The 13,558-nt window shown below is 42.9% G+C and overlaps 2 protein-coding genes across 2 annotated transcripts in view; one reads left to right on the plus strand and one right to left on the minus strand.

Annotated features, from left to right (window-relative positions):
* Window positions 1-7,865, plus strand: part of RBKS (ribokinase) — a 70,227-nt gene extending 62,362 nt beyond the window's left edge. Inside the window, exon 8 of the mRNA XM_041477313.1 lies at window positions 6,697-7,865. Within this exon, the coding sequence (XP_041333247.1) occupies window positions 6,697-6,870 (174 nt within the window). The 3' untranslated portion in view covers window positions 6,871-7,865. The remainder of the gene's footprint in view (window positions 1-6,696) is intronic.
* MRPL33 (mitochondrial ribosomal protein L33) lies at window positions 7,794-13,502 on the minus strand. Its single transcript, XM_041477314.1, has 3 exons — window positions 12,781-13,502; window positions 10,241-10,347; window positions 7,794-8,108 (listed from the first exon to the last, which is right to left on the minus strand). Exons 1-3 carry the CDS (start codon window positions 12,864-12,866, stop codon window positions 8,059-8,061), a joined length of 243 nt encoding a protein of 80 aa, XP_041333248.1. The 5' UTR covers window positions 12,867-13,502; the 3' UTR covers window positions 7,794-8,058.
* Between the last annotated feature and the right edge of the window lie 56 nt (window positions 13,503-13,558).

Here is a 13,558-nt window from a genome sequence, read left to right on the forward strand (position 1 = left end):
GGGGCGGAGGGTGGGTTGTGGGGAAGCAGGGGGGAAGAAGAAAGGAAGAGACAAGTGCCACTACCATAATTCTCTCTATATATTTTTATTTGGCTTAGGGTAACATCTACTCTTTCCTTGTGACAAGACTGCAGAAACACCCAGTTACCAGAGGACAAATTAAGCCCGGTAATAGAGTTGGGGATCCAGACCCTAAAGCTCTGGGATACAGTGTGCTTTTCCTAGTTCTTCTCCTTTATTTTCAACCCAAGTAGCTTTGCAGTGCTATCTAGTCAGTACCAAATTCAAGTTAATTTGGTTCCTATTGCTAAATTTGGTACTTGCCAGTTAAGGACTTCCTACCTCTTTGTTCTGGCTCAAAATTCCATGCAAAGATACAGGAATAACTGTGTTAGTGGGAAATATCTTTGTAATTTTCAAATATTTATTGTTTTAGGGGCTTGTAACAGTAGGTCTCCTCCTTTAAGCACAGCTGTCCAGAGGCACACCAGTATCTGCAGGGTGCTCTAAAAAGACAGCAATGCTTCCACACAGGATTAGCAACCCCAGACACTGTGGGAGTAATCACCCTTGTTAGGCCTTGGTTTTAGGAAACTGTTTGAAGATAGTCAAATTAGTTTAATTTCAGGAGAGTTTCAAGATAGTGAAGTTAGTTTAATTTAAAGATTGTCTTGATTTAAACCAACAAAATATTTTTCCAGTGAAACATGAGGACATATGTGGAGAGGAAAATATTAACCTCCCAGAAAATAATTTTTAGAAGTATTCCACAGCCAAATAAATGCAGAAGTAAAAAAAAAAAACAAAAAAAACCAAAACCAGCCAGGAACATTTACAGAAATAAATCATTCTCCATCACATAGAGGATAAATATAGGTTCTTTCAGGAAGAAGAAAATCATAAAAAATCCAAAAGCTGCATAACTGATCCAGCCACTGTGAGTGGGGTTTTCATTCCAAGGTTTTGGTAGTGGGGGACTACAAGAATGGCTTCTCTGGAAAGCTGGTGGAAGCTTCCTCCATGTCTGATAGAGCAAATGCTCCAAGAGGGACCCACCACTGGCCAAGGCTGAGCCCTTCAATGATGGTGGTAGTGCCTCTGGGATAATGTAGTTTTACCCCTTAAGAGGGGGTAAAAATAGTGCTGTGCAACAACAGTTGGAGAGCAGGAGAGAAGATGTGACAGAAGCAATTGTGCAGGTACCCGGGTCAGTGCAGAAGGAGGGGCAGGAGGTGCTCCAGCTCTGGAGCTGAGATTTCCCTGCAGCCCCCGGTGCAGACCATGGTGGAGCAGCTGTGCCCCTGCAGCCCATGGAGGTCCCTGGGATGCAGAGATCCACCTGCAGCCTCTGGAGCACGTGAATGCCCAAAGGAGGCTGTGACCCACAGGAAGCCTGTGCTGGAGCAGGGTCCTGGCAGGACCTGTGGAGAGAGGAGCCATGCTATAACAGATTTGCTGACAGAACTTACGACCCCATGAGGGACCCACACTGGAGCAGCCTGTTCCTGAAGGACTGAACCATGGGGAAGAGACCTACTCTGGAGGAGTTTGTGAAGAACTGTAGCCTGTGGGTAGGACTCATGTTCCATGGAGAATTCTGTGTAGGACTGTCTCCTGTGGCAGGAACCCATGTAGGAGCAGGGAAAGAGTGTGAGCAATCTTCCCCCTGAGGAGGAAGGATCAGCAAAGAAAACATGTGGTGAACTGACCACAATCCCCATTCTCTGTCATCCTGCTGCCGTGTGAGGTGGAGGTAAAGAAAATGGAAGTGAAATTAAACTTGGGAAGAATAGAGGATGGGGGAAGGTGTTTTAAGATTTGCTTTTATTTCTCATTATTCTACTCTGATCTGATTGGTAGTAAGGTCATTTCCCTAAGTCAGGCCTCTTTTGCCCTTGATGGTGATTGCTGCCTGCCCTTATTCAAATCCACAAGCCTTTTGTTCTGTTTTCTGTCCCTTATTCAAGTGAGCAGGGAAGTGGCAGAGTAGCTTTGGTGGGCACCTGATATCCATCCAGGGTCACCCCACCACACATTGTCATCAAAGGATATTTTATTCCCTGAGCATTTCAGCTGAAATTATCCCTTAGATGAGACATAGACCCAAATGGCACAAAACTATCTGAATATATCTGAAGGCTGTAAATGTTTCTCTAGTTCTACTAGTAACATTTCATCAAAGCACAGCCCAGGGATTCTTGTAGGGAGACACAGGCTTTTCCCACTTGTGAGCAATGGATAATGGATAGTGAGTGCCTTTGCTGACAACTATTTTTGTGTTACATAGGACTAATTTGCAGTTTGGGTACAGAGTAGGCAGAAGTACAGCAAGGAATGTTGAGCAGATGTGACAGAGCGATAACATCCTTAGCATAATCCAGTATCACACAGTTGTGGAGCACTATAAATACAACAGTAATTCTCCAAGGCCTAGTTCCTTTGACAGCGTTGGGCATCTCTGCATTGCCATGGATGTAGGCTGCACTAAATCAGCATAATCCTCAGGCTTTGTTTATTTGTGCACTTCTGTGAATGCTTCTTGGAGGCTATAAGCATCATTGTGAGCATTGTTATTGGTTGTACATCATGAGGCAGTTTTTGACAGCTTTTGGATTGATGTTTTGATTTATTCACTACATGAAGAATTCATCATTACAGGCAAAGCATTTCTCTTGTACTGCTGTACAACATCCTTTTCAGGTGTTTCTTTGGGCCTTGGTAACGTGCTCTTACAATGTATTTAATGGAATGAATCCATGTTAGTAGCCAGACTGTACAAGGACTGTAACTTCTTAAAAATCACCTGAGAACAGTTTTCTGAGGCTCACTAACAATGTCAGTTTCAGGAGGCAGAGCCCTCTCCTGTTCTTCGATAATTGCTGTTGCTCTTGCCCGGGAGGACAGGCTGGGAGGGCAAAGGCTGAGCAAAAGATTGCCCTGGAACAAGGCAGTGCAACTGCTGCCTCTCTGTGAACTGCAGCTTTTGGCCTCTTGGCCTCCAAATTTTTTTGGTGAGCAAGTCATCTTATTGTATAAGTGAAATGCATCCTAATAGTCTGTGCATGATGGATTGGAAAAGGCTTTACACACTGGAAAGGTTGTTGAACAATATAGTTTCCACTTACAAAGCACTTTCCTTAAAAAGCTTCTCAGGGCAGCATCGTATAAAAATAGTATACTAAAGTTGTGAACCCAGCTTCTGACAAATCAGGACTAACAAAAGCTAAGGTATAAATAGAAGTGTTTTCATGGGTTTTCTCTTCTCTAGAGGCACACATTCTCAATCAGTGCTGGATTGTAAGAAACAAAAATGCCCTTTTCCAGACACACAGGAAAACAAGGACCTTACAGACTAGTGGCACAGAATATAAATAGGTTTTCAAAACTGCTTCAAACCCATAAAAATTAGTCAAAACCATGACATTTGTATTTAAGAATGAGCCACAGCATATCAAACAATTTTAAAATCCATTTATTTTATTTCAAACAAACTAGCATCTCCTGCTTTACAGAAAGGTTAAATACATTATACTTTCATAATTATGGAATGAATTGTCTCCAGGCACTCAAGGATATGAGGATTATCTCGAAGTCTGCAGCATATTAGAATTCCCAGAAGACAAATGCTGAAGAATGTAAAATATTACATACTCTGTATTTATATTTTGTCAGTGGGCACTCTCAATGCACCTTACTGGTAATTTTCAAATTAATTTTTTGTGAAGCAGGTTAGAATTATTTTTCTTAGAGCAATTTTGAAACAGCTAAATGTAAATCTACTATTTTCTATTCCAGTGTTTGTGTAATCTTGATTTTACTCTGAGCCTGTTCCTTCTAGTGCTCTGTGCAGACCTTTTCTGAATCTACCAAACCCAATGTACTTTAATCCACAATACCAAAGAAGGAAGGTCTGTTTCTGTAAGCCAAAAATAGCTCTTACTGCAGTTAACCTTGCAGCTGAACCAGTTGTGCTATTGCTCTTTTAGTCAGTCATGTTTGACCAGTCACGTCTGCACAGACCAGAAGCAAGGCTGAGCAGGGTATCTACATAATCAGTCTGATGCATGACACTGTTCTCAGTGCAGCAGGTCCTCTGTTGAAAACCCCCCTCACAAAACATTCACTTACCAACAACTGCATTTATGATACCCTTTGGGTCTGTGATAGCTGGGCTTTGCTGATACTGTCTGCTTCAGTCTCTGTATGAGAAGTGAGGATTTCAGAAAAAGTTTACTGGCATCAAATCCTTCTGTATATTCTCCAATCACCCTGTAATCTTTTCTCTTGCAAAAAGATGCTAGGGGGCCTTATTCCATTTTGGATGGGAGTCTGCTGTTCTCTCCCTTTTCTGCTTTCAGAGCCACTTATCATTGTTCAGCCACACTAAAAGGGACATCCCCAGCCATCTCACAAACTCAGAGCATCATCTGTGAGCAGAAAGCCACTGTAACATTGCAGGGAGAACTTACACTCCATCTCACTGGCACACAGACTAAGGCCTGGGTGACACGTGGTTAGTCTTTTTTTTTGTTCCTGTAGCCAACAGTGCAGCAATTATTAAAGAAAAAACCAGAAAGACACTATTCTCCTCCATGCTGCTGCCAGGTAACAGTTTATGCCATTTGACACCAGATATGCTGAGAACTACTCATTAAAATATTTGGCTACTTCAATTTCCCAGTGATCACTGTAAAAAATGTTCTTCCTGCTAGAGCTACAGCAGAACAGATCTGCATGCTGAAATCCTACTCCTGTCTGTAACAACAGCACCAAAATAGCTTTAATAATTAATCGTGCAGTGATTAGATTACAAACTCTGAGGTGGGATGGAGATTTTTGTATTATGCATCAGACAAAAGACACTGGCAATGCTTAACTAGCAGTCACCTGCTCCTGCTCCACCTGCCATTGTGGGAACACTCCGGAAACCAGAAGGGAGACAAAGGCCCAACAGAAATTGATAAAAACCTTCACCTGCCCCTGGTATGTTCAGGAATACAGAACTGTTGAAACAGGTGCTGCTACAGCTGCATGCAGGGGTACAGCTTTGCCTATTAACTTGTCATTTGCCAGGCCATGGTCTCCATCATATCCTGATAGAACACAGCGTTCAAACTCCAGGCCAAGCAAGAGTTAAGCAGGGAGTTTTCTGACTGGAAACACCAATGCAAACAGCCACTGTGGCACGGTTGGGCAAGGAGGGGCCAGGCCTGGGGTAGGGCCCCTATCCTGAGCTCACCCCTGTTAGGGTCCCTTGCAGTGCCCATGCTGCTCTGCCTGTCAGCTCCTTGCAACATTAGAAACAAATTTTTGTGGAAGTGGCATTGTTTTGCTGGAATGATTTTATATGCAGCTGATTTCAAGGCAAGTAAGACTATAAGACTGAGAAACACTAGTATTCAAAACTGGAATATTACTTCCTAGTCTAAACTTCCATTAGAAATTTTGCTGAGCTGTTTTGACAGTTTTTCCAGGTCCTTTGCTCTTGTCGCATGACTCTTGGGCCCTATTTATTACAACTACAGAGGCAAAATCCCTCAGGGAAGGTGGTCCATATGCTGGATCTGGAATGAAATAAGATAATACTAGTGTGCCTAGTTTAATGCCTTCACTGGTATAAAAGTATGATTAAAAAGGGACCTTAGGACCAGTTTTATGGTACCAACAAGAACCGGTATCAGTCTGGCCTTAGAAATCAAGACAGTTTTAGGGGAGGAGAGGGAAAGAACACTGCAGACTGAAATGAGCAAATCAAGTTAAACATGACCATCAATCAAGTTAAATTTTGCCAGTTGCTGGGGACACTTCACAGCACTGAACAGCTAAACAACAGTTATTGTTAAGAAGCTCTGGGGAGGCAAACAGCTGTCACTCCCTGCTGACCAGAGCACATCCAGCGGTATCTGGGCACAAGGGTCAGAGCAAGCTGGGGTGTGGCTGGTGCCCATGTGGGACAGATGTACTCCATGCCTCCCCAGGGCTCCCACGGGGCACACAGGGCATGGCTTGGGAACGATGGGTAGCTCAGGAGGACCATGGCTGCCAGAGTTCCCAGTGAATATCACCGTCCTCATCCTCCATGGTCAAATTCAGCACAAGTGGCAAGGCTTGCCCCAGGAATAAAAGTGATTTATGTGATAGACACAATGCTAGTTTTTAATGACAGTGGGATTTTTTAAATAAACAACAGCTAAGTTCTGGAAGTGTCAAAACATATCCCTCTGCAACTAGGAATTTACAGACACCACAAGCTACATGGCTTATTTTTTGCTCCCCCTTTTCACTGCCCCTTCTACCACTGACCTTTATAAAAAACGGAAGTTAAATAAGAGAAAAATAGCTTTAATGAAACATCAAGGTTGAGAAATCAAAATCAGACACTCCAGCAACAGGAAGTTTCAAAAACAGTGTTTATAACAGCATCTTGCTGAACAGTGGCATGCTTGCTTGGCTTTTTCCTTAAGTTTTAAGCAATATTATAGTGTACCTTGACGCAGCAGCTGGGCACAAGGATAGTATTGTGGCATTAGTTTAACTTTGCAAAATTTCCTAGGCATAGAAAAGTGTATTGAACTCAACCCCTGAACAATTTCCTGACCCCTGCAATCAGTGCTACAACTTGTGTCTTTCCGGTAAAGGCATCTGAATTGTTTCCCTGTGCAAATACACTTCAGCTTGTTTGTTATTTTATTCTAGGGCGCTGGAGACAGTTTTGTGGGAGCACTGGCATTCTACCTGGCCTACTATCCCAACTTATCCATGGAGGAAATGATCAGGAAGTCTAACTGCATCGCATCAGTGAGCGTCCAGGCACCGGGGACACAATCTTCATATCCTTACAGGAAGGACTTGCCTCAGGACCTTTTCTAATTGATTGTCTAGCTTGCTGTACTGATTTTATCTCATACCAGACAGCATTATTCTCCTGACTGCACTGAGGTTCTCCTCTGCTGACTGGAAAGGCCAGCAGAGTCTCTTTGCTTCTCATTTCAGGAATCCTGTGTGTGTTCCTATTCTACAGCAGTAAGATGGGGTGCGGGTGGTGGATCTTTCAAACACAGCTCGGCAGGTCTGTCTGGCCCCACACAGTGTGCTCTATTGAACTACATGAAGTTTACAGAAAAACACCTGGAGGGTATTGGGCTCCTGACAGGATTTGTACTTGATTTTATCAGAACTGCTTGTGTGAAATGGCAGCACATGAAGCATTAGCTTTGAGACTACACCTTCAGTGCTCAAACACCAGGGCTGGTGTTTGGCTCACAACAAAGCCCCATATATTGAGCCTATGCCCATCTGTGCCCACGTGCCTCAGGTGTGGCACTGCACTCTGCTTCCCCACACTCGGGAAGGTCCCTCCAACTGCAAACAGGACAGGACTGCTACTGAGGTAGACTTTGAAAAATGTTTCTAGCCACATTGCTCTAAACACAGGCAAGCTAATTAAGGAAGAAAAGCTTACAAGAACATCAGGGAACTACCTTGTCTGTTTTCTTTATGTTTGACAAAAATCCAGGAATGAAAAATCCATCCTACTAACCTGGCTGAAAATAAAACTCATTTAGGTTCCCATTCCTTCTTTCCTCAGAAGGAGCTGGTGCAACATTACTCCTCCAAGTAATGACACCAGCTCGTGGTCACTAGTGTCGTATCTGTGGCTGATAGGTTAGAAAAACTTGCAATCCTGCCATTGAATTCCTGCTGTGGAAAATGTTAATTTTTATTGCTTTATGAAACAATAGTTCCTTTGAAGATTACAGCCTCTTTCACAATAGAAAACACAGACAATGGGATTTGCTATTTAATTTTTTTTAATTGAGCACTGTAAAAATAACTCAAAAGATAAATAAATGTTACTGTGATGATCTATGTCCAGACATTAAGAATTTTCTCTCTCTACATTGTTTTATTCACAATGGCCTTCAAATCACAGGAGATGGTGATCCCAGTTCATTTCCTCTCTTTTCAGCCCATGTTGCTGGATTTCTGATTCAGTGTTCACCCCATCCTCCCCCCAGACCATCCTCTTCTCATGTATAAATCAAGTCCAGTCATTGTTCACACAGAACGAATTTTTCTCTTCTCTGTGAAGAGGACACGTTGTTTTGCTACAGGGGAAAAAAAAAAAAAAAGAAAAAAGAATCCGTTAAGAAGCCTGAAGTGTTAAAATTCAATTCAACCAGCCCACGTCCCTTTTCTCCTGGCTGCCTTCACTGCTTAAGTGAGTGTGGAGCAACTGACTGGCACAGCACTGTTGTTAACCAACTCTTGAAGGAGTTTCGTGGTGCTTTCACTTTACCACATGTAATTTTTAGTTCCTAAGATGTCCACTTTACCTCTGTGAGAATAAGTGTCAGAATGCAAGTGACTGAAAACACTCAACAGCTGCTCTGTGTGACTATTCTGAGTCACAGCTGTTCCATGTAGGGACAAAAATAGGTTCTTTCTGCTTTCTACTACTCTTAACTCCAGAGCCCAAACAACTGCAGATGATGAGTTGGATCCAGTTGGCCTCACAGACTGACTGAGAACTTAACCAATTGTCCTGTGGATCTCTCAGTGAGGCACAAACTGGCTGTGACCACAATGCCTGATGCAGGTGTTAGGAAAAAAAAACCTCCAAGGGCACGTTATGCATAGTCAATACCTTAATAAAAAACAAAAATTACAAATAAAGCAAAGCAAAGCTTTAAAATGCCATCTGAAAGTCAACTGTTTGGTTAGTTTCATTATATGAATTCCTTTGAAAGCTGCGCAAGAGCAATCCACACAACAAAATCTCTTCTTCCACAAAAAAGTTTCGTTTTAAGAAATACTACAGATAGTACAGATTCTGTTGCTGCAGTTAGGAGGTAGTGAAACTTGGGCAAGCCTGCCACTACTTCACTAAAAAGCTTAATTCTGTGGATGTCCCAGGTTTCTGAAAAGTAGAAAAACATAAGGTGAAAACACATGCCAAGTGAAATGCTTCCAAACATATTCCTGATGTGAGTTGTTATCTAGACTCAAATTTACTTCCCTTCACACATGCAACACTTTCTCACATCAATTTCTCACTTGTGTTCTACTACAGGCTACAAAGATCAAAGCTTTCTTCAGCAACCTACTACATGTTCTGAGTTCTTCTCTTTCTTCACTTCCCTACAAGTTGCAAAGCTTCTGGAGGATCACTCTGCACAATGTTTCAATGCAATAATTAATTTTTCTTCTTCAAGAATATAATCCCAGAGATCTCAGATTCCCCTTCTGTGTGGAATTCAAAAGGAAAGCCACAACCTCTGTCACCTTTGAAAACTGCATATTGCTTCTCTGGTGGTTTCTCTCGCTTCTCAAAGCTCCTGTACTCTTGGCTCTGAGAATGAAAAGGTAGCTGTCTAACAAGAACATTTCAAGAAAAAATAAGCTTGAATCATATAACCACTGGCCATGCATTATCTACTTAGTGCTGCTTAATAAATTTCTTATATTCTACAACTTTATATAAGCCATTTTGCATTAGCTACACTATGTTATTTCTAATATGGTTTGGTTTAAATTCTAAGTTTACCTACATTAAACTTTTTAACATTAAATTCACCTTTTTAATGCTAGCAACAGAAACTTGAACCCTTAGTCGCATTTCAAAAAGCTGGGTGAGCAAAAGACAGTGTGGCAGGTGCTATAAACTGTCCAACAAATCAGATTTTTAAACTGAGAAAATCTGAAAGGACCAGGGGAACATAAAAGAATCCACTAACTGCCATCTGGAGAGTGATATCATTTGTGGAATAGGAAGAATCTGTGCCTATTTCTTTAGAAGAAAAAGTCCATTTTGTAAGAGGTGGTTAAAATTTCTGGTCTAGAGCTCCCATGGCAGCTTAACAGAACACTTCTGTTGATGCATACTTTGTGCCTGCTTGTTGGAGGTAGCACAGTCTAGCAAACCACACAAAGAAACAGAATGAAAGAACTCCTGTGTCACTTGACTTCGCCAGTGACATGTGGCATGGCTGTCATCAAAGTCTCTGATGTGTCAGGCAAGTCATTACTTTGTTTCACTGCCACAATCTGTAAAATGAGGGTAACATTTACTTCCCACTGGAATGTCATGAAGAACAGCAAGCGTACAGTCATTTGAGTATGAAACATGTTATGACATATTCTGCTTAGATGGGAAAAATCCTGTTGCATTCAAATCTTTTCTCCCACAGAGTCAGAGAAGCTCACACAAAGCACGCTGACTTCTTCCCTGAGCTCTTACCGATGGGATCGTATCTCAGCAAGACCAGTTTTTCCTGCAGTCGGAGTCTCCTGATGTTGAAGCAGTAGCCTGTCTCCGCAGCGCTCTTCATCCTCACCAGAATGTATCTAAAGTCACAAGGGATGTCTCTGTGTCAGTGAGGGCCCAGCGTATCTGCCAGGGCACAGGCCAATGGACAAGCTTTCAGCACCCACAGCTTGGCACAATCACATAAGAAACTTCATTTCAACTTCAGGGATGGGAATATCAAAACTACATATGCTAACTTTTAACACAGACAAACACTAAACCATAAGCTCCAGCAGCAAGTTTAAGTAAATAATTCCTCAACAGGATACAAGCCTAGAGAGAAGTAACTCCTCTAAAAAACAGTGAGGTGGGAGGAATAAAAACAGGAGAGACAAAAAGAAATTAGGAAAATCAGCATACAGTTGAGTCACTAAGGCTTAAAAGCTAAGGGCAAGAGAGGAAGGATGACGGTAGTTAAAGATGTTCAGGCTGTAGATAACACTGTATCACAGACTATCACTTCCTCATGCAGAGAGGAAGCTAAGCAGATAGGCTGGCACAAGAGGCATGCGAAAGGAGAAGCAGAACCCCTTGGCACCATCCATCCTGCTAGAGATAAAAAGCTTGATATTAACCCAGCCAGGGGAATCCCCTTCCCCACTGGAGGGCTCTGGGTTTGCGGGGCAGGCTGGCAGCAACTGCGGTGTCGCGGGAGCAGGAGACTGAGGAAGCTGCTACACACCCCAGTCTGGAAGTAAGCCAAGATCCAAGCAACTTCCCAGACAGAGGGCATCTTCTGAAGTTTCAAAAGAAATGTTAAACCCTTTAACCTGTCTGTAAATTACATCATCTATTTCAATGAAGAGATGGATACATCTCAGCTAATTTTCCATTTTCCTGTATTTTCCTGTTTCTAACACAAAATGGTCTGTCAAAACGAACCTGTTCTTCCTCACTTGTACAGCTCTGACCAGTTACTTCCTTAAGCTCTTCGTTTTCAGCTTTGCAATCTAATTTACTATTGAGTTCAAAATAAAGAGAAAGACACTGGATTCCTGAAGACAACTGACCGAGCATATCCTTGGGATTATCCCTGGTTGTTGTCCTCTCCTGTACACTACTGCAGGTGTGCTGTGAAGCTTCAGTAACCACAAAGACTCCTTTCTCACTCACTTCCTCAAAGCCTCTGTGCAGTTTCCCCTTTCTGGGGGAACCAGTGGCATCAGTGTGGCCAGGCCTTGAAATTCTTGTGCACCACACATTTGAAGCCAAGCCCATTCTAAACAATACACCTTGCTCAAAAAAATTACTCCCCTGTGAAGGAATGTAACAAGAGCAGAGGCAGAAAACACTAGAAAGCTGTCAGGGCACAAGAAGAAACCCAAGGGGAGTGGAGAAGGATAAATAATATAAGAACATATTCCTGGAGTGCGTATGGGACTGTAAAAGAACAGAAAGAAACATCGGGATGAAAAATAAAAGAGTGTGTGTGGTAAAAATCCCTACATTAACATTAGTAACACCATTTTAAAAAGCTATCTTTTCACCTTGCAGAAACCTCCTGGTTTGCTTTGTTTGTTTTTATGAACAGATAACAGTAGAACAGTGAGATGTCAAACTGCTCTCTGTCAGGCACATACTTGGGAAGTGCTTTAATTTAAAAGCCTGACAATTGTGCAGAAATTCTGTAATAGAACAATCTGCACAAATGTGGCAAGTGGTTGGTACTGGCTCTGCTGGGGCAGATTCTTAAAAAAACCAAAATACAGAAAATGTTCCAAAGGCCATAGATCCCAGGCCTGGGTGGTATCAAGTGTAAAACGCTCACAAAGAATGCACCTTCTGGGAATGGGAAGATAGGAATGTGTTCACATAAATGTACCAGTTTAGCCTCTTGGATTTGTCTAGCTAATTTTATTACAAAGAGCATTTTGGATGCAAGTCAGTTTCTCCACATGATCTTGTTTCCTTGTGCCCACATTGTAAGAGCACTGGTGTGCTCAAAGTACATATTCCTTTCTTTCCAATCTTAACGCAGGTCAGAGGACTGTGACTAATTTTCTTCCAGAGCCCACTACCATCTCTGCTGAGCTGGACTACAGAGCAAACTAAGATGCCCAGAGCCAACAAAGAGCCACACTGCACCTTAGTTTACTCTCCTCAGCTAAAAAGGTATGACAGGTGAACAACAGGAAAAATACTTGGATAATTTACAGCCTGTCTTTAATCACAGAGCACAGAGATGTGCTCCACCCCGTGCAGGGCACTTTGGAGATTACTGCTGAGCTCAATGCGACAGCCCATAGGACAGAATCTGCCTTTGCTCCAATTTCAGAACCCATGGGAGAGTTTCACACCATTCTGTACTTACCTGTGAGAAGACATGCATACAGAATGGCTAAGAGGATGCAGCTAGACTCAAAGACTGGAATTCTCTCAGGCATATTAAAGAAAAATCTAGAGAAGCTTAACATTTTGTAAAGATACAACATAACAGTAATCAAAAACTGGTGAGGAAAACCATCACTTACTTAGATTTGCTCTTGGCCACTGGTTGTTTGTTTTTTTGTTTTTTTTCCAGCATGAAGAAGAGAAAAACAGAAGAAACAGTTACCATTTTATCTTGTTTCCTTTATACGCAACATACAAAGATTAAGTGTGTTCCATGGCCTGACTCTGCTAAAGCCCCAGAGCGATAGTGCAAAGAGATTTACTGTCATGATAAAGCACCACTCATTCTTCCACGGGCTGTCAGCTCCCTGCTCTTTCTGCCATCATGTCACCTTTATAAGTGTCTGTGCAAAAAGCTTGCTCAGCACGACAGGCTGCACTTGCTGCACCCTCCAGATGTTCTCAGGAAGTTTTCAGCTTCAGAGCCGAGTATGAATTCTCTGGGTGAATGTGAAGTTAAGACAGGTGTGAGTGAGGAGCACTGCTGGTGGAAACGGCAGTCCCAGTCTCCCGGACTTGTACCCACCCACTCCGGCTTCGGTTCCTGCTGTGGCGCCAACACAAGGGTTGGCATGGGACAGTGCAGAGCAGGGAGCCCTTCCCAGCTCAGCCCGACCTTTCCACGGGCCTGCTCTGGGTTCGCTGATCTAACGCGCAGCACAGCATGAAACAGGCTGAATTATTTTTCTGTCACCTCACTGAATTTAAAGTAATCATAAATCAGTCTCGTTTAGGTCACACTGCCCTTCCCCCGGGGCACGCTGGGAGGCCCCGCGGCCGAAGGAGGGGAAGGAGGGGAAGGGTCGGGAGGGGTCGGGAAGGTCGCGCCGCCGGGGCCGCCCGCCAGCCCCCACCGCC

The sequence above is a fragment of the Pyrgilauda ruficollis genome, unplaced genomic scaffold (genome assembly GCF_017590135.1).
Source record: "Pyrgilauda ruficollis isolate IOZ18807 unplaced genomic scaffold, ASM1759013v1 scaffold4, whole genome shotgun sequence".
Lineage (NCBI taxonomy): Eukaryota > Metazoa > Chordata > Aves > Passeriformes > Passeridae > Pyrgilauda > Pyrgilauda ruficollis.

Bases quoted from the DNA above. Each gene is read 5' to 3' on its own strand.
- MRPL33 (XM_041477314.1), bottom strand. From the start codon at position 12,866: ATGGTAACTGTTTCTTCTGTTTTTCTCTTCTTCATGCTGGAAAAAAAA. The intron at 10,348-12,780 runs GTAAGTGATGGT...TTGTGACTTTAG, and splicing joins GTGGCCAAGAGCAAATCTAA to ATACATTCTGGTGAGGATGA. The intron at 8,109-10,240 runs GTAAGAGCTCAG...TTTCCCCTGTAG, and splicing joins GCTGAGATACGATCCCATCG to CAAAACAACGTGTCCTCTTC.